Here is a 19,799-nt window from a genome sequence, read left to right on the forward strand (position 1 = left end):
TAATAAAAAAAACTGATTGATAATTTTTTTTGAGTGAATAATCATTAAAAATATTTTTCCCATCATGCTTTTTAAGATAAACAAATGGTCCACACTGTCATGCATAATCTGCTCTGAGTTTAGGGTTAGACTCAGAGTTTGTTGAGCATACTTCTTCCTCAGTATAAACACTTTGTGCTCATTCAGTCTCCATCCAGCACTGAGTGAGCTCTGCATTCTTTGGCTGGACTTTTAGACTTAGTGACCATTTGACTACAAGCCACGTTTAAGCATATATTCATACACTCAGTGCTTTGTTCTGTATACATTAAGATACAGCTTAACCATGCTGCCCTATATATTTGTTGGACATGAGTTTCCTGACTCAAATGTGCCACATCTTAATATAGAAAGTAATACAATATTTTTGTATAGTTCTTTTTCTTCTCTTGAGCACATACAGATTTTGGCATCATGGGTAGAACTTAACCTCTAATTTGACTGTTCACAAAGTGTTTTTTAACAAGTAGTGTTTCCCGTATGTTTCTTCAGGTTAAGACGTTAGGAAATTCCTGCTCCCTTTATCTCATGGGAAGCTCAACTTCGAAGACTTCTGTTATGAAAGGTAAGAATGACCATGAATATGACACCTGCTGGACTATATTAATCTATGTGTGTGTGTTTGTGCGCAACTGTTCCCGGAAGTGTGTCTTTTTTAGGATGCTGTGAGCATTGCTAAACAAGTCATTAAAGTAATTAAGCGGTTGCACATTTTTGTTTTTAGAGAACACACAAAGTTCTCACTCAAACCACTTAACAGGCCAAAATAGTTTTTGCTACAGCTGTTTTTCAAGACAGTTCAAACCACCACTTTCCTTTTATAAATAACTTTAACTAGCTAATTAGCACGCTAACTTAAGTTGACATCTCAGTACGACATTGCATAGAGGAAATTGACGGAGCATCCTAGCTGTAGTTATTTCACAATACTGACCGTTTTATTCAGTTTTTGGCAGTTTTATTTAAGTCTCTTTAAGACCAGTTTAGCTTATCCACCACTATGGACTCTTTGAGGGAACATATTGGGCACAGTAACGCTGAATTAATGTGGAATAATTTTTTTAACGTGAGTTGACAAAATAAGACATTAGACACAAGTGTCAGTTACCGTGCCAAGTCTTGGCTAACGCCAGTAATTTTAGAGTATACATATAAAGAAATTTAATTTTAAACACAACTACAGCAAATTATCACCTGAATTTCCAGCTCTTCGTGACTTTAGTACATTTCAATATATTCCTTAGCGGTGTGCCTCCTGCATTTATGATTTCGTTTCATGCTGAATTATGTCAAAGAATTATTCAAAGTGACAACACCTGGGAAAAAGTTACAAACAATACCTGTACTGTACCAAACAGCAGCCGAACACATCCGTGTGTGTGTGTGTGTGTGTGTGTGGCTTCTGACAAACACTGGAACAATTTCAGTCCAGGCAAACTATTTTGGTTCAGGTAGTGTAACCCAAAAAACGGAGCCAATTCTTTCAAGTCTGAGGTTTTCCAGTATTAGTATAATTATAATAGTAAGTAATTAAGTAATTAATAGTAAGTATAATTTCCTTAACGAGTACAGTAACAGCTTTCTTTCACATTTAAGGTTAATACATACTACCTGCTGCCATTTTTTGAAGTGTATAAATAAATAAAAGTTTAACTTTTCATGTGAGTAAAATATTAACACTTTTCTTTGAAATGTGTAAAACCAAGTATGACAATTTACTACGACCAACACAGACATTACATTCAGGTACACAACTAGCAGTATATTGTGTATTCAGCAGCACATGCCATGGCTTTTGCATCTTGTATCGGAAATGATTGCTATGCAGAGCCAAATACCAACTGAGATGAGTCATGCACTATTTTGCATGCTATACTGTCATGTCTAAAGCAAAAAGTAGTGCACAGTTCATCAGAGAGGTATGTGAGATGTCTAAAAGTTGCTCTCAGATGTGTTTTTAAACTGCATAATGTCTGCATCAATGTCACACCTTTTACTAACTCACTCAAAGTTAGGCTGTCACTCTCAGACATTTCATTTTTGTCAGCACTCTGACAACCGCATGGCCACGTTTAAGTTAAGGTTATCATCTGAATTAATTTATGATGTCTAAATTACAAATGAATTAAATTATGAAGTGAACAGTGGCTTAACTGTTGTACAGTTGCAATTCATATAGAAGACAAGTTAGAAGACAAATACGATAAAATGTGCAAAAAAGGTGTGACTTAATAAATTAAAGAATTAATGTTTATTGCACATTATTGCCAGTTCAGGGACGTAGCCAATCAGGTCAGCTGTTAGCACTGATTAGGGTTATTGCCCTGTGTAAAAGCTGTCCTTGAGTCTGCTTGTCCATGACTTCAGCAACCTGAATTTCCTGTCAGACAGCAGCAGCTTAAACACCTGATGTCCTGGGTGTGTGCAATCCTATGGGATCCTGTGTGCCCTCTCAGGACACCGAGTGCTGAGAAGAGGATGTCCAGAGATTTTTTGGACCATATTAATGACCCTTTGAAGTGCCTTTTTGTGTGCTATGGCGCAGCTGGAGAACCAAACAGAGATGCAGTATGTCATCAATCAGCATTTTGAAACTAATCCCAAATCCCTATACTTTATTTCATTGCTACCTCTTTAAATATAACTTAAATATCATTTTACATTTAAAATAATAAGAAAACATTCAGACATGCAACTATTCTGCAGTGGATTTAATGTTGCTGTTGCTTGTAATGCACAGTTCCGTCCACATGGTGGCAGCCTTCAGTTGCACGTGCTTATGGTAGACACGTGGAAGAGAAACTTTCTGTCACCATCACTGGGCTCTAAGATTAGCTCAAATTCTTTCACCTGTTTGATTCGTGTTTCTAAGTTAACCATTTAAACAAAATTAAATAAGATAAATGGGTTTAGAGAGCAGCACGGTGGCATGATGGTTAGACTCCACCTGCCTGCAGCTTTTCTGTGTGGATTTTGCATGCAGACATGCAGTTAGTGGTGTTAGATTATCTGGTGATTCTAAATTGCCCAGTAGGTGAGAATGTGAGTGTGAATGGCTGTCTATCGCTCTGTGTTAGCCGTGTATCAGAGTGACAACCTGACCAGGTTGTACCCCGACTCTCGCTCTATGGGATCGCCCCCCCGCCCCCCATGACCCTGATAAGCAGAAGAGAAAGGATGAATAAAATTGATATGCAATTACATTTTTATTTTATTTATTTTACTTCCTACTGTGGGAGGTGCAGTCTAATTGCACTCTAATTATGTTTAGATTTTTCATTTGCTCCTTGTCACTTTCATTATTGTTCACTTTCATTTCTTTTGTTTAACTGAGGTCTGAAGCAGAGGCCTGGATACAATGCCATATCCTATTTATTTGTTTACTGACTGGAAACTGAAGGGAAACCTGTTGCACTTTACTCATATTTCACAAATTCCTGTTTGTACTACCAGTCTCTGAAGCTCTTACAACTCGGGTGCTTTCAGTTCCTACATGTTTTATGTTGTTTCTTCATTTCCATTGACGATTTTTGTCAAAGCTGACTCTTTTGTGTATGTCATGTAACTTGATTCCACAGGTTTAGGGAAGTCCTGTCATTGCTATCAGTAAAGTATTTCAATAGAGAAGTGCTCTTGAAATATTCACACTGTGAAATGCAATACTGTGGCTGCGCTCTGTTTCTTTGATGGGCAGCAGTAAAGAACTTCCTTTTTTGTTGTAAATGCTGTCTCATTGCACACTTCTCTGTAAAGCTTCTCTTATAAGGGATTTCCTGCCATACAGTTTGTGACTCCAGGAAGACGTTTTATTTTATCCACGATCGCTTTGCTTGTCTTTTGGTCCACTCAGTGACAGGTAGGTGTGATTTGTTGTTCGCAGGTGTGGTTTGACCATTATTCGCAGGTATGCAAGTATTTGTTGTTGTAGCTTTGCAGCATAAAGTCAAGCAAGAATTTTTTGAATTTGGATTTTTTTTTTTAACGTTTATTCTTACATTATATTATTCACATGTACACTTTGAGGTCGACCAACTTTTAAAACTATTTCTTTTTTATTTGCATTGATGTAGCAGAGTTAATTTGCCAGCTGCATAATCAAAAGGAAGAAATCCATTCTGCAGGGACACTGCGGTAAAACTTGTAACTAGTATCAAACAATAGTGAAACTGACAGGGAAGCTTTCATTGCTAACAACATTCCTATAAGTAACGTTAGTGTGAAAGACATCTTCTCTGATGACTAGAATTCCTCTGTAGGAAACATTAATTAAGATTTGTCAAGAGTTCAGCATTCCTCATGTGAACCTGAGAAAACAATTAGAAATATATATCATGGCCATGAAAGTCATGCCACACACCCACACAGTCATCACAGCATCAATTAAAACTGTCAAAGATATTATTATACATCTGTCAGAGGAACGAGCTTTGCACAGTAGTAGGTGCACTGTACTGGAAACCACTTTTCTCCAATTTACTGTTAACTCTTATTTATTTTAGCTTTTGTATACTTTTATATGCCTTCTCTTTACCCTTTACCACATTTCGGTGCTGTTTGAGGGTCTGTTTACAGTTGCTGAAAGGAGAACAACTTGACAGGCCTGTATACATAATTGATCTGATGTAAGGTAGAATCGATCCCGCTGAGCGGCACAGAAGCTCGCTTACAGGCATCTCAAGATGAGTCTTTGCTGTTACTACTGAAATATTATGTTTTACACAAAGAATCTCATCTTTTTATGTTGTTTTTGTGTGGGGGTTTTTTTCCGATGAAATAAATCCCTCTAAATTTTGAATTGCTGCATGAAGTAGCAGCCAGGCCTTTAGACTCAGTGAAAGCCATAGCAAGTTGATGCTACAGTATTAGCTTTCAGTTGTAGTACATATCTGTTTAATCAGCAGGTGATGTCTCTACTCTGTCTGTCAGTACTCGTCTGCACCGGGTTTATCTAACTTCCCTATTGAAAGCTTTTTTGTTTCTCGAAACAAACAGAGCCATCTAACTTTGTCACTGATACCTATCATCTTACCTTGTTATCAATTTAAAGAGGGACCGTTTTTCTCTTTTGTCCGATAAAAATATATTGAATGTTTGTGAAATTTTATTTATGATCCACAAAGGTTTAGATATTTTAAGGCCTGGGTCTCTATTTTGGGCAAAAATGTTCACAGGTAAAGTTTTGTTCCCATAACATGGAGAAAGACCAGAATGCCAGAGCTCACCAGCCCGTGTGTGTGTGTGTGTGTGTGTGTGTGTGTGTGTGTGTGTGTGTGTTTGTGTGTGTGTGTGTCTCAGGAGAGGAGAAAGATGGAGGAAAGGTGAGAATTGTATCATTATTGCCAGAGACGTTGTAGAAAAGGATTTAATAGCCTGTTCTCTCCAGCTCCTCTGGCTCCTTGGCTTCACATACTTGGACATACACAAATGTGTGCACCCACACACACACACACACATACATATATACACACTCATACATGCACACAGTAAGTAAGCGTCCAACCAGGTGCTTCGTGTTCCACTTTAATCTGTCTATGCCATATTGCCAAATTCCATTTCAGCACCTGCTTTGGCCATACTGAGTCTTTGCCCTGCAATCATATTTGTGTGTGTGTCTGTTTTGACTAAGTCTATATGCTCAGCTTGTGAGCGAACGAGACAGAGATCAGGATCAATAGAGCAAAAGCTGGGTGAAGCCTATAAATAATACATTTTATGGAACGGAGCAAAAGACAGAAATCAAATCACTTATTTAAACATGTTGTCTCACTGCAGTATGCACAAAGAAAAGAGAGTGAAAGCATGATTATAAATGTCCAAATAATAATAGTGTTAGTGTTTTGCAGTAAGCTATAAACTTATTCCTGGCGTGTTACAGTGGTCACGGTGACTACGTTAGGTAGAAATACCTTTCAGCAGCGTGTCTGAAACTGCACAGAAATGCTTCAACTAATTCAATTTCTATTTACAGCTGCAAGAATTAGTTCATTAATTTACTTAGGCAAAAGAAATGTAATCACCTGCTATCTGCACAAAATAAAAATCTAGAAATTGACTTGTTTTGTGAAATTGAAATTTCATTTGTAGTTAACTGAAACCTGATTTCTATAGAAATATTCTGCCTGTGAATATAACACACCGGATTATTAACTTTTTGATTTTGATTGCATGCAGTAATTTGATTTAGAGAGCAAATTTTCTTATCTAAAAAGAATCCTGAAAGCACTGGCTACAATTTCTTGTTATCTTTTTCAAACATATCCATGCTCTTAAAGACTGATTGCACTAAATAACTGCTGGGTACAAGTCCAAAAATAATGCCAGCCGAAGAGGCTAAGTTGATGGTTTTCCAGACTGGTTGCAAACCTACCCTACCATCATCCTCTTACAGTTGCATTCAGGCATGTAAGCCTCAAGTACAGTACAAAACCATGTTGTTAGCAGATACACACAACAGCCCTTTTAACCAGCAGGAAACCTCAGAAACTCATCTTGAAAATGTGAGAAAACTCTGTGCTGGCCCATTTTTGCCAAAAGACTGCAGAAAAATAATCAATTATTTACCCCTCCTATGTCGTTACATGGAGCGATGTTAATTTTTTTCTACTCAGGGTTCTTAGCAGGTTGAGGGGGGATCATCTGTGCCCTATGCCTCTAATCCGCTTTCCTGTCAAAGCTCATCTGCTCTTTCTCTGCATGTGATCGATATCTCCTGCCTATTTTGTTTGATCAGTGTGCTCTTGGTGATCGTGCATCCTGCCTGTGTTATCGTCTGAGAAAATTATCTTTGAGTGTGTGTGAGACTGTCTAGGCTCCAGAAGTGTGCTTTGCAGGTCAGATATAAGCATGAAATTTGTTGCGTCCTGTCACCTTCTCTCTAATTTATTTTTTACCCTTAATTTTTATCTCCTGCTCTCTGCTTCATGCATGAATTATCCATCACTCTGCTGCACTTCCTGCTGTTTTTTTTTTTTTCAGAATTTGCTCTTCGCTTGTCTCTTTCTCGCATTCTCTGTTATTAATTGCTTCCTTTTTTTCTCTGAACCACTCATTTCCCTTCGGTTTTCCCATTGCCTCTCCCCGTGCTACATCATTTGATTTCTCCATCTCTTCCCTCATCCATCATCTTCTGCCTTTCCTTCCCTTCTCCCTCCCTCCTCATTAGCACTTCAGATGAACACTGAGAAGTGGATAGCCTTGCCAGTATGTGCAGTCATTTCATGGTCTGATTAAAGAACTGAGAGAAGGGAGGGAAGAAAGGGAAGTCAGGCAGGGATGCAATATTAGAGAGATTCATTGGGAGGCTGCAAAAGTTGAAATACAAAAAAAAGGGGGGGGGGGGGGGGGGGGGGTTAAAATGGGAATCAGAAAGAAACAGAGAGAAAGTGAAAGAAGATATTTGTTTTTCAACATTGCCCGTGCATGATGGGAAACCTATACAGAAGCAACATCTTTATCACTGTCTGCAATATGAACACTTCCTTCTAACAAAGCGTCACCTTCCTCTGAGCTGTTTTGGGTGTTTGTTTGTCTTTGTCTGTCTCTGAGTGAGCAGAAGTTTGATTAAAGGTCAGCACCGCCTTCTTCACATTGTGTTCATGGTTTTGTTAATGTGCCTTTTTTATATCCTCCTTCAAAATCAGCAGATCAGTGAAGCAAAAAGCTTGTAATTCATGAGCTTATCACAGTGTATTTTCATACAGATGCAACCTGTGCAAGAGAATAGAGCATAAGCATTTTAAGTGCTGAATTTGAGTACTACGCTAATGCACTGTTTAAAGGAGCACTAGACAAATGAGAACTTTGCTGATTGAGATTGCTCTTGAAAAACACTAATAGTTGTTTTTACAAATGTATGACTTGTAAAGGGTTTTGCTTGACAAGAAATCTTTGCGGCCATGGAAATTACAGCTTTCCATAAAAAGCAAAAGTAAAAGTGTAATGTTGTTTTAACACCTCAAAGCCTGTCAGGGAGGAGGTCATGGTTAACTTCTTATGCACACAAATTATGTGAGTTTGGCGAGAGAGCTTGCTTTTCACACACATTTTTCAGGGTTTTTTTTTTAGTCTAGAAATGCTTGTTGTCTGTTTTTTCATGTTATGTTATCTTGGTTCTAAGTGTTGTTGAGGTAATTATATATATACACCTTTGTCACTCGCTATGTGTTTGTACACTACTCTGCATAATCATTAGTTATTATTTATCCTTCCTCCCATCACCCCTAATTAGTTGAGGCAGATGGCCGCCCCTCCCTGAGCCTGGTTCTGCTGGAGGTTTCTTCCTGTTAAAAGGGAGTTTTTCCTTCCCACTGTCACCAAGTGTGAGGTAGCGTAACATAAGCAGCATGGAAAGAGAAAGGAAGACAGCATCTGCAGACTTTTCAAGTTTCTTTTAAGTGTTCTTTATTTTCTGACGTCGCCTTTCAACAAATGTTTCACAAAACAGAAGAACCTGGCAGTCAAAATCTCACCTGCTTTATACAGAATTCCATTCACATCTGAACCTCATTAACCTCTACCATTGGGAAAACAGGGTAGACTAAATAACACAGTCTAGAAAAAGAAAGAGGAATAAAATCATTTTTCCACTTAACAAACTCATTCACCCAACTAAACGGTTTGAAAAGTCAATCTCCTTAGTTAATCTGACTCATGAGGTTATATTAAATGAAATAAACAATTTTACACAAAAGAAACACCCCTTCATTTGGTTACACCCAATTGACACGCTCAGTGACATCATATCCTATAAAAACAGGAAGTACTGGGGCGGCCCTTCCCATATACCTGTTTCACATATAGGACCTGCACAAAGGAACACACAATGGTAAGGATAACCAAACTACATAAACAAATGAAAGATTCAAATCAACTAATGATGAAGTGACTTTTAGCTTCAAGAACATTTGCACTGCTGTAATGAATATAACCAATGCTACCACAAACAGACCCGGGATAGTATGCAGAGGCAAGATTACATGTGCAGTGTCTGCATTAAAGCACTGATTGACTATAAGATAACAGAACAAAAAATAACAATATATGCAAGTGACAAATGGTAAATGAATTCAGTCCTAGCCACTTTGTCACACCAAGTGCTTGCTCAAATAGGGTTGTTTGATTTAGGGTTTCTCTCTCTTACTGTAGGGGGTTTACCTTACAATATAAAGCACCTTGAGGTGTCTGCTGCTGAACTGAACTGTATTGAAAACTGAATTGAATTTCCCTGCATAAATATAACTGTAGTTTCTTTTAAGCAAGACCACAGTCATTCCCTCACCGAGAGGAGCAAGAGGTTGGGTGGCTAAACTTCCACATAACCTTAACAGTGCTTGGACCAAAAGCATCATAAATATGTTAAAGAGTTATCATACATGTTGACTAAGGCACTGACAAATGATCATTAAGTAAAATGCATTTTCAAATTTTTGCATAAATATGTAAAAAGCCATTTTGGCTTAAAAACCTGTAAAATATAAAAAGTCCCCTTATTTGTCATTTGTCCCCTCAGACTGTCTGTACAAGCCGTTCAGATTCAGACATAGTGTTAGGTGGTTACATCTCCAACAGTGTGTAACATAAGAAACTAAAATGCACAGGGATAACTTAATTTTTTTGTCCTAAAGAGAAGTTGGGAATTTGATAACTGTAGCTAAAAGTTACAGTGGGTATGATCTTGTCTAATATTTTCTCATCAGTGTTTATAACAGGACTCTTGTTCTTGTTAGATAAGAATATAGAAACTGTACTCAAATTAATCTACTCACTGTGTGCTCAGTCTTTATTGCTGATGTGCCAAAAAACAATGTGTTTACTTGTAGTGGATGAAACATATTAATTTTCACTTTATATGAACATGTTTTATGTTTCGGCTCTCTCTGTCTGAGTGCTTTTCAGTGTGTGAGGATAGTCTGAAATTAACATTTTCTGACCACATAAAAGCCACACCACTGACCGATGAGTGTTCTGACAGCCGTGGGAACCTTACATTATGTGGTGTCACATTGCGAAGCATCTCGCATGATGTGATTTGATAGCACATTGTGGCGAGCTGTCTTCTGGATTTGCATTTTCCTTGTGATCAGAAGTCTGCCCCTTTTCTCAGCTGCCACGATTAATATCATGTTTGAATTTTTGCTAAACAAAGACATCATCATATGCCATATAGAAATGTGAAGGGCAATAAATGCCTTCATGTCATCAAGAGGAACGATTTAAACAGAGAAATTTTAAAAAGATAAAACAAAGATAATTCAGCTTATCTTAAATCTATTGGATTCCTTTTCTTGTGTTAAATTTTTAATTTAATTCAAGTAGTTTTCAAAATTTATACCACTAAACAAATTTTTCTACCAAATAAAATTTATACAATATTTTAGGGGGTGTGAGTCGGGTTTACTTTTCTAAGTTGGTCAACCTTAAAGTGATTTGAGGTGTTTGTAGAGCTAGCTTCCAAACATTTCACAGAAATTAGAAAGCTGTTCATAATGTGGAATCTCCACTTTACATGTTATATTTTTTTTTTTTTAATGATGCTTTTTTGGCAAGATTGGCAGATTGCCACATATTTTCAGAAACCTTATTTACCTTTACCTTTTCAACCACGGACGGTTTTTGCACACAGAGCTGAGAAAACAAGTTTGTTTTGAACTCTGGTTTTTCATTAGTCAAATATCTGTAGCAGTTTTGTGTCCAGGTGTGACATTTTACCTTTCTCTGACAGAAATCCCCATATTATACATTGTTTAAATATCTGGATATTAATATTAATACGACTTGTCTATGATATAGGATTGTTTAGTCTGTAATTTTAGTCTATTTTAGTCTATTGTTAGGTTTTTGCCTCTTTATGAGCCAGATTTACTCTTCAAATGGTCAGACAGCATGTACCATAATCCTAACTACTTTTTTTATCCACTAAGATGGCGCCGAGTATGGCAGCCTCGTCGCGAGCTCCCCCAAGCAACAGCTGTTTTTTGTGTTTAATTTTCCTTTTCCTTTATTTTTTCACGAGTAGCACATGTCTCCTTGTGTACGACCGACAAACCTTACTGGACATAAGAGATGGACTCTCTCATCACTTTCCGGAACTCTCAGATTTAGCCACTCTTATATTTTGCTTGTTCTTATGTTATTGTATTTTTGCACACCTCTGTTGCTTGTGAAGCTCGCACACAAGAATTTCACTCAGCTTCAGACAAGATTTCTGATACCAGAGGTTTTCTGGCTTCACTTTCTAGTCTACTAAAAATAATCTGAGTTCTGTCGACCAGTTAGTTTGGTACTATGCTTGTAAACAGAATATGTGGAGGGCAGAAGAGAAATTGCATCAGCAAAAGTGCCCAAATGCTCTGCTGTCACTTGACAGTGATATAACTTAGTACAAACCCTTTTTTTCTAAAATATCAAACACAACGACTGACCTACAGACACATCTGTTATTGGTCCTAGCTACTGGAACAACAGGAAGATGCAAAAAATTGGTTGTTGCACCCAGAGGCGCAAAGGGATTCCTAGATTAGTTTAAAACACACCGATATTCATCTCATATGGCCTAAAGCTAAAATCTATCAGTATTGATTACATTCATTTGTTTCATTGATTGACTACAGTGTATTGACTTTGTGTGCATCCAAAGGAAGTTATGGAAAGGAGTACGCCTGTGAATGCTGACTATGTGAGCTTGTCTTGGTTGGTCTGAGTAAGGAAACGATTATAAGCTGCCTGTACTGGGAAAAAAATGGGATGTACTGTGTTAAGTTTGAATTGATGGATGTGAAGGAATGAAAGTCTGGAAAGAGATAAGAGCAGCAGTCAGGAGTGAATTTAAAGAAAAAAGAGAGCAGAAAAAAGAAATCAGGTGTGACCTGAGTGGACTTGTAGAGCTACAAGAAGAGCAGAGTCAGAAAACACCTTTATCTAACATACAGTGTTAATGAGCCCTTTGGCCTGGCTGTGAGTGACAGAACTCATTAGTACAAGTGACACGCATCAGTTCTCACTTCCAAATCAGCCACTGGTTTCCTCTTGAACCATAATCAAGATGAACAATGTGGAGGTCTGCACTGCGGCTGTTTTAGAACAATAATTCAAGTTATTCAAGTTTTAAGACTTCCACAGCATGTATTAAATAACACTTCAACATGTCATGAGATCTAGATGCTGAAAGCTATGTTTTTGTCTGCTTTGGACTGACTCCTGCGTGCCCACATTTTCTGAATTTGGAAAAACTCACGTGATCAAATGGGGGAAAAAAACAAATCTTGTGTGGAAAACATGCCAATTTTTTAAAACTCATCGATCACACAGCTTCAGATGTTTGGAAGATATCCTTGAGTAAAGCAGCCAGTTAACACAAATATTGTAGAGTTTAAAAGAAGTACTGCAGGGTGTAATCAATAAATCCCATCAATGAAGAAATGCAGCAGAGCATCCTAATGAAAACAGGCCGAGATGGATGTTGCTGCAAAACTCAACCTGTTCAAGGATCACTCACCTTTTTATCTTTTTCTGTATATGAGTGCCAAAGCATGGCGCTCATTGCTCTAACCATTAGACATCATATTCTCAGTAGAATTTCACTGGGCGCACAATAGGCTGACTAGAAATCAGGGAATTATAAGATGTGGATTAGTAAGAACATGAGCACTGCTGCCACCCAGCTTTTGGCAACAGTGTGTGGGTCTTATTTGGTTAATTAAAGTTTTGAAAGACTCTCGTATATTTACAAACCCACACATACACACACAATCTGGAATAGAGGCCCATCAGAGACCCACCAATGACAGTCAAGGACACACTGCCACCAACTCGACATGATTATCCTGTAACTATTCTGCTGTAAGGGAGGACTGCTAATGAACAGAAACACCCCGTCTCTGTTTCTCCTCTTTCTCTCATGCACATATTGCCTTTTTCCCATGGTCTCACTGACTCGCAGTGGCTATAAATCTTATAAACAAGTTGCACTTGCTCTTTTCTAGCCAAATCCCCAGCTGAATATAGCACATATACCACAGTATATATGCTGTAAATATAGATGTGCTTAATCCTTTTCAACCTTGTTTCTTTTCATTAATAGCCTCGTGATTTCTGTTGACTTCTCCATCTTTCTTCTTTCCCCGATCACCTCCGAAGCCACATTTCACAGCATCCCTATCATCTGGGGCATATACAAGTCATTCTCAACTCCACATTGTGATAAATGTTGTGTTTAATTGGGGTTTGATTATCTCAGGCAGTACCAACATATCAGTACTTTGTTTATATGTGTCTCTCTGGGCTGTTTTCACTATGTTATGAATGTCAGAGCTGCAATCTTAAACAAGTTACAAACTCCTCCGAAGATGTTTCAGATGTTTTTAGAGCAACATTCATATCGCTGCAAAGAGAATATCAAATTACGTTGCACCTTAAACTTGAGGCACTTTGGAAGACGACTGCAACCAATGCAACGAGCAAAGCTAGAGCCAAAGAGGAAGCAGAGCAGTGTGGTTTGATGGCATGTATTTGTGCTGTTCCTCTTCAACTAGTTATTGTGGAAGTTGATGTGACCTTGTTCTGACTTTGAGCAGGCTCTGAGTTCCTCTCATATGCCGATGTTTGTGTTACCACAGGACCAGACCGTCTGTTAGTGGAAAGAGGTCACCTCCTGCCAGCAGCATCTGGGAGGAAAGCATGAAGCATGAGCTGTTAGACACACACACGCAGCACATTTGGAAGATGCACATATACATTTTGCTGCATACATCCATTGATTTCTGTGTGTACACTGATGCTAAGAAATGCCATGATGCAAGCATGTTGACAGACATGAGTCAGATATTCAAAACAAGTTGCACAGGCTGTCAGAAAGATTTCATTTTTAACCTTAAACACGTCTTTGTAGTGCAATGTCAACATTTTGTGTGTGTGTGTCTCCAACACTTTGTAACTTGGCCCATGACTACAAGTGTAGTTTCCCTGTAATTAAGTAGAATTTCAGTATATTTCATTTGAAATTATAATGTAATTATACTTACCTACAAATACTTAAGGTTAGGTACACTAGAATAAGGGGGTAACAAATCAGTTTTTTACAGGAAACAAAGAAATAATTATTCTGTTAAGTAATTTCCAAGGAATTTTAAATAATGTGTGAATAACTTTAGCTAGTGCATGTGTCATTTTTATTTGTGCAACTCTGTTTTACAGGAAAGAAATAATAATTACATCAGAGGTAATTTTAAGTGGAGGCTAAACTGTAGGTATTTTACAGGGAATGACACAGAAATTATACCGTAAGTAATTTTAAGTACAAAACAAACAATATTTCCCACATCTTACATTGTAAATACGCTGTCCTTTTTGAGGCCCGGGCTCTATTATCGAGGGCATTAACCTTGCCTAGCTTCCAGGCATTTTACAGGAAAGGAAACACTTCTTTCCCGTACACTCCTTTTGAAAGTCATGTCTGAACAGTGAAAAGGAAAGAAAAATAACTGAAATAACTTGGCTCCATTATTATAAGGTCACAAGGCCTGTTAATTTTGATGACATTTATTTTTTCTTTTAAGTTGGTAAGGAAAAACAGCCCTCATCACATTGCTAAATAAGGACATTTGATGCTTGACAGAGACTCAGGCAGGAGTCTACTTTGGGTATGATGTTTGCAGACTCAACATTTGTGACCTGTAGTGTGAGTAGGGAGCAAGCGGAAGAGAGTCTGGAGAGGTGGAGGTATGCACTGGAGAGAAGAATGAATGTCAATAGAAGCAAGACAGAATACATGTGTGTGAATGAGAGGGAGGGAGGTGGAAAGGCGAATGATTTGTAGACAAAGTCGGGGAGGCAAGGCTGAAGTGGTTTGTATATGTGCATAGGAGGGATAGTGAATATATCGGACAAAGGACGCTGAAGATGGAGCTGCGAGGAAGCAAAAAAATGCGCTAGGGTTGAAGTGACAGAAGAGGCTAATGTTATGTTGTCGCGACCGCTAAAGGTAGCACCTGAAAAAAGAAGTGTGTGTGTGTTTGTTGTTAAAGTACACGTCTGGGTCACTTTTATGTGTTTATTTCCAAAAAACGTCTCTTTCTTTGTGTTTCTAGATGATTTTCTCTGAGGACTGAGCAGACATGTAAAATTGCACAGCCGTTCAGTGTTCTTCCTCCAGTGAGTCAAGAAGAAAGAAGAAACTGTGTTCAGCAAAGCCCAAAAACAAGCTTGTGCATGTAAATCATGCATGATGTTGCAACATAAGCATGGATCTGCTGACCTACTTTTTCATGCACGTCTATGTAAAATAATATCTACAGTATTATACAGAGTTGGAGCTAGGATTAACATCAGCTATAATTATAAATATCACCTATATCTACATTATTTCTCCTATATCCACTAAAAAGTTTGCCAAGATAAACGCTAAATTATATAACTGCATTAAGTGCTATAGCATATACGTATACTTATCTGTGCAATACACATGCAGTAAGTAAGAGTTGACAAATACAATCGAAACACTAGTTCGCTCAAACAGTTTTTTATTATATTTGAATGATACTAACAAATTAGGCTTAGCATTACTTCAAGCTGACCACAAAGTCAGCCTTTATGAATCCAAATTCTGCCATATAGAGGTATTGCACATTACACTTACACAAATATGTAAGTTGTCAGGCCACAGGAATAGACACAATATGCCCTGGTGAGTAAATATAACTTCAGATAAACTCCACAGGGTCATTTTGAAATGTCGATTTCTTCTGATTAGTAGTATGTATTAAGTAGTACATGAAAACAGCTTTTTCTTCCAGGCAGCTCACCATATCTTGTAACTGATAAAATTCTGCTAAGGACTGACAGCTATTTATCCAGCTTTAAATACCAGTTTTGTTTGTAGTTATTTTAGTTAAGTGATACCGTTTGGCCTCTCTTCATCGCATTTCCTCATTTTGCGGTGATGTTTCCTCCATGTGGTCAGTTATTTCTACTTTTCTAATACATGTTGTTGTTGTTTTTGCTTGTTTTGGCATTAATTCAAATCACTGCATACAGGTGGCCATGCATCATTGGCCACCTGTCTGCCTAAAGATTGTTGAATGAAACAGTTTACTGTCCTCCGTGTCTGTTCTTAATTTGCTGTTACATTTACTGTTTTGTCCCTTCCGGTGTCAGAGGTCTCGTCAAAGCTTTGTTCTCCCTCACTGTGCCCCCATATCTGAGCCAAAATTTCTTATGATGCTCAAGCCCAGTGTGCAAAACATTTCAGCCCTCTCCACGAACCCCTTTTGCTTTACATGTCACTGTGCAGCTCATGTGGGCATAACTTGGTTCAATCAGCGATTCACTCTACTAACTCTTTAGATCCAAAGATTCCCTCCCTCTCACCCCCATTTTTGCGACTTTCATCCACAGCTTCTGCTTTGTGCTTCCCAATGGACTTTGATCAGCACGCACATTTTTTCCTCCATCGCCAGTTTCTTTCTGTCTTTCTCATTTCTCCTTCATTCTGTTTGTTTAATCAGGTCGCAGATTGCCCTGTGATGTGTGGACTGAATAGAAAAGCTGTCACAAGAACTCAGTTCTGGATCAGTACCTCCTTCTCCCACTCTCTGTTTTTCCCTCTTTCCTACACAACTATAATTGTACACTCCTACTCCCACAAGCCATAGCATTGCATCACACTTGAAGGCTGAGACGCTGGAAAAATAATGATAAGAACCAAAAATCTTTAAGCAATTTGCACTGGCATTGTTTTAAATTCAGGAAGACATTTGTAAATAAAACTGAATTGCATAATGTAATCAGGCAGTAACAAAATTAGGGCTGGGAATAGATAAGGATTTGGCAATTCTGATTCCATTATCGATTCTCATTCAGTTTTCATTGGCTCTACTTAGAGAGTCCCGACCATCGCTAAGCAGCATATCAAAGACATTACATTTGTGCAAACTAATTGCATGCTGTGTGGCCAAATGTTTGTGCCTGTTGGAGGTATCTCCCCTCTTTGTTGTGATCAGAGTTGGGGTCATTACTCAAAAAGGAAATGCACATATTACACAAAACACATTACATAAGGAGAAAACACATACAATCTTTCTCTTAAGCCAACAGCTCAAGCCAAAAATAAAAACCCACACAAAGAGACTTTAAAGTAATTCTACTGTAAAGTACAGGTACAGATGTGCAGCCTGACTGCTCATCAGTTTGTTACCTGTTGAAGTTCAGAGTCTAGCTGCTGGGCTGAGGTGAGCAAACACTAAACTTTAATGTCACTCTGGGTTCTTGTCTAGCTTAGAGTTAGCATACTGTCTGTGGAGTTGCTTGCAAAGAGCTAAAGCTGTGTTAGCAGCATAATACAGTTATTTGCACTTTACCATTGCACTCTGATCCTTTTGTACAATAAAAATAAAGGTAATGTCCATATCCACACTCGAGACTGCGCCACTATTTTCCTCCTCCAACACACAAACTGTAATTAGCAATTTTTAGCGTAGGAACAAAATTGAACCAATAAGCAAGGAGACAAAAAATTCCAAGAAATTGTTTAACTGGGAACTGGTACTCTGGAAAAAAAAAACAGTCCTCGTTTTCTATCCCTCAACAAAATTTTACTCTTATAGTGACAACTATAAAATCCAAGTAAGAGATCAAAATACAAAATAAGATTCTATTCATCATCTATTCATTATTTTCTTCTTACTGTGCAAGTATCTCCATGCCATCACTGGAAGAAATGCCAAACTGCAACACACAATAAACGTACTCATTCGAGAGTAATACGCATGAATCTGTCTATTAGATTTAATTGCTCAATATCCAAAGGTGTCGGAACGCCGTTGCAAACTGTTTTGACCATTTAAACCTCCGATTTTTAGTTATTTACTCTTGTGTCATTCTCCACTTCATGTTGTGGCAGGTTGTAACAGTCCCTTTGCTTTTTAGGAATTAAGTGCTATCATATAGTATTCACAATTAGTTAAAAGTTGGGGTTAGGGCAAGTTTTAGCTGAACTTCAATGTGACAAGAATTGAAAAGGTGTCTTGTTATTATGAAGGAGTAGTCGATGATCTTTACTGTAAACATCCCTGTAAATGATTGAAGTGGCATGACACTTTTCTCGCACCAAATTCATTTGTTCCTGCTGGTACCACATCCTGGTTTTGCACATTATTAAACCTCAGGTTTGCATTATAACCGTAAGGGAAGTTTTGCACTATCAGTTTCAGCCGGTGTTTTTTTGTCCTCGGTAGCATCACAACATGGCAGTGCAGGAAAAAAAAAATGCAATAACCTCAGCGATGGCTCAAATATGTTGTCCACATGAACAAGAAATGTATATGAACAAAAAATGATTTCCTTGTGATCACTGCCACTTTACTGTGTCAGCATCCAGGTGTCTTTCAACACCAATACTCTGATGCTTTTGTGGAAGTAAAAGAAAAACACTTCCTATGTTGAGCAGACTGAAGGATGTCTGTGTTCATCTTTAGGCAGATGCAGAGTGCATACACCGCACTCTGTTCAAGCAGTGCACGTTCATGCTGTCTGATGTGTTCGGTGTTGTTTGCAGCAGCTGTAAAGCACCACGAATAGGTGAAAATCACAGTTCTCTTCATGTTTGATGAAAAGTGTGATAATTAATAAATTAATATTCATGGATCACTATGGGTTATGGTAATGGCCTTTCACCTGACCTGATTGCAAATGTATATTGTTTTGGTTAATTGGCCACAGTAACCTAAAAATCTGACATTGTTACAGCACTAGTGTCCATTTAGGGTAAGGACTAAAGCTCAAAGGCTGTTTGTGTTTGTGTACCCACTTCTCTTTGTTCTTCTCTTTCCACAGTGTATTTGTATTCCATGACCTTCGCCAATGACTCCTTTCATGGTTCAGTGTTTTTTTTTTTCCCCCTGTCTGTCAGGCTAATTAGCAGCCATTGTCTAGCTGCATTGTTCCACTCAGTTCGCACCCTCCCTGCCCAGAGTAACCTTTAAAAAGAGGAAGTAAAAACCTCCTATAAACACCAAACATCCTTCTTTTTCTGCTTCTTCTTCTTATTTATTTTTGACCTGCAATTCCACCATGGGTAGTCAGTCGGATTCTTCACTTTGTCTCTCTCTTGCTCGCTTCCTTTCCTGTAATCAGACTTGTCTGTATCTCCACCTTCTCCCTTCCTCATTGATTCGTCTGTCGCCCGCTGTCACAGTGGTGTGGCAATTTGATAGATGGATGGTCAGGTCACGTATTGATCATAAGGATTTGATGTGTTGTCAGTCACCTGTTTGCTGGGCCTACTCAGCATACTGACAGCGTATCAGTGTTAGTTATCACTCACTGATAGGGAAAAAGAAGCAGTCACTTCACCACAGCTTGCACCGTGTTATATTTGATACATTTTAAACATCCAGCAGTACCGTTTTGCTGCCTTCATGCAGCGATCAGAAGTTAGACCTCGAGGTATGAAACCTTAATTGTGGGGCTTCTAAGGAAAGGAAAAGCAGAGAGCAAAAGTTTGCAAACCCTATCAGCTTTACTTAATAGTTTTGTATGTTTTACTGAAGGCACTTTTACCTGCACAATAAATAGGTTTTATATTTTTAGTTGTATCACACTGACAGGGCCCTGTGACCTACTGAACCAGGACAAGAAAGAGTTTAATGTCTGTTTCCAGGTAAATGTAAATTAGTGCTTCCACTGCAATGTGCAGTCATTTGCATGGTTGCCACATACACCATCAAAGTGTGTCTGTGTGTATATGTGCAGTTGCATATCTGCATATC

General features: G+C 38.2%; 1 protein-coding gene across 2 annotated transcripts in view; it reads left to right on the forward strand.

Annotated features, from left to right (window-relative positions):
* Window positions 1-3,817: 3,817 nt before the first annotated feature.
* Window positions 3,818-19,799, forward strand: part of rab11fip4b (RAB11 family interacting protein 4 (class II) b) — a 49,947-nt gene continuing 33,965 nt past the window's right edge. The window contains exon 1 of one of the 2 annotated variants that reach the window (XM_005469944.4): window positions 3,818-3,895. Coding sequence is in view for 1 of the 2 variants with exons in the window: in XM_025908233.1 (XP_025764018.1) it covers window positions 8,861-8,863 (3 nt within the window). In the remaining variant the exon portion in view is untranslated. Of the gene's footprint in view, window positions 3,896-8,821; window positions 8,864-19,799 lie in introns of those variants that run through there. The other variant, XM_025908233.1, reaches the window with a different exon arrangement.

The sequence above is a fragment of the Oreochromis niloticus genome, linkage group LG6 (genome assembly GCF_001858045.2).
Source record: "Oreochromis niloticus isolate F11D_XX linkage group LG6, O_niloticus_UMD_NMBU, whole genome shotgun sequence".
Lineage (NCBI taxonomy): Eukaryota > Metazoa > Chordata > Actinopteri > Cichliformes > Cichlidae > Oreochromis > Oreochromis niloticus.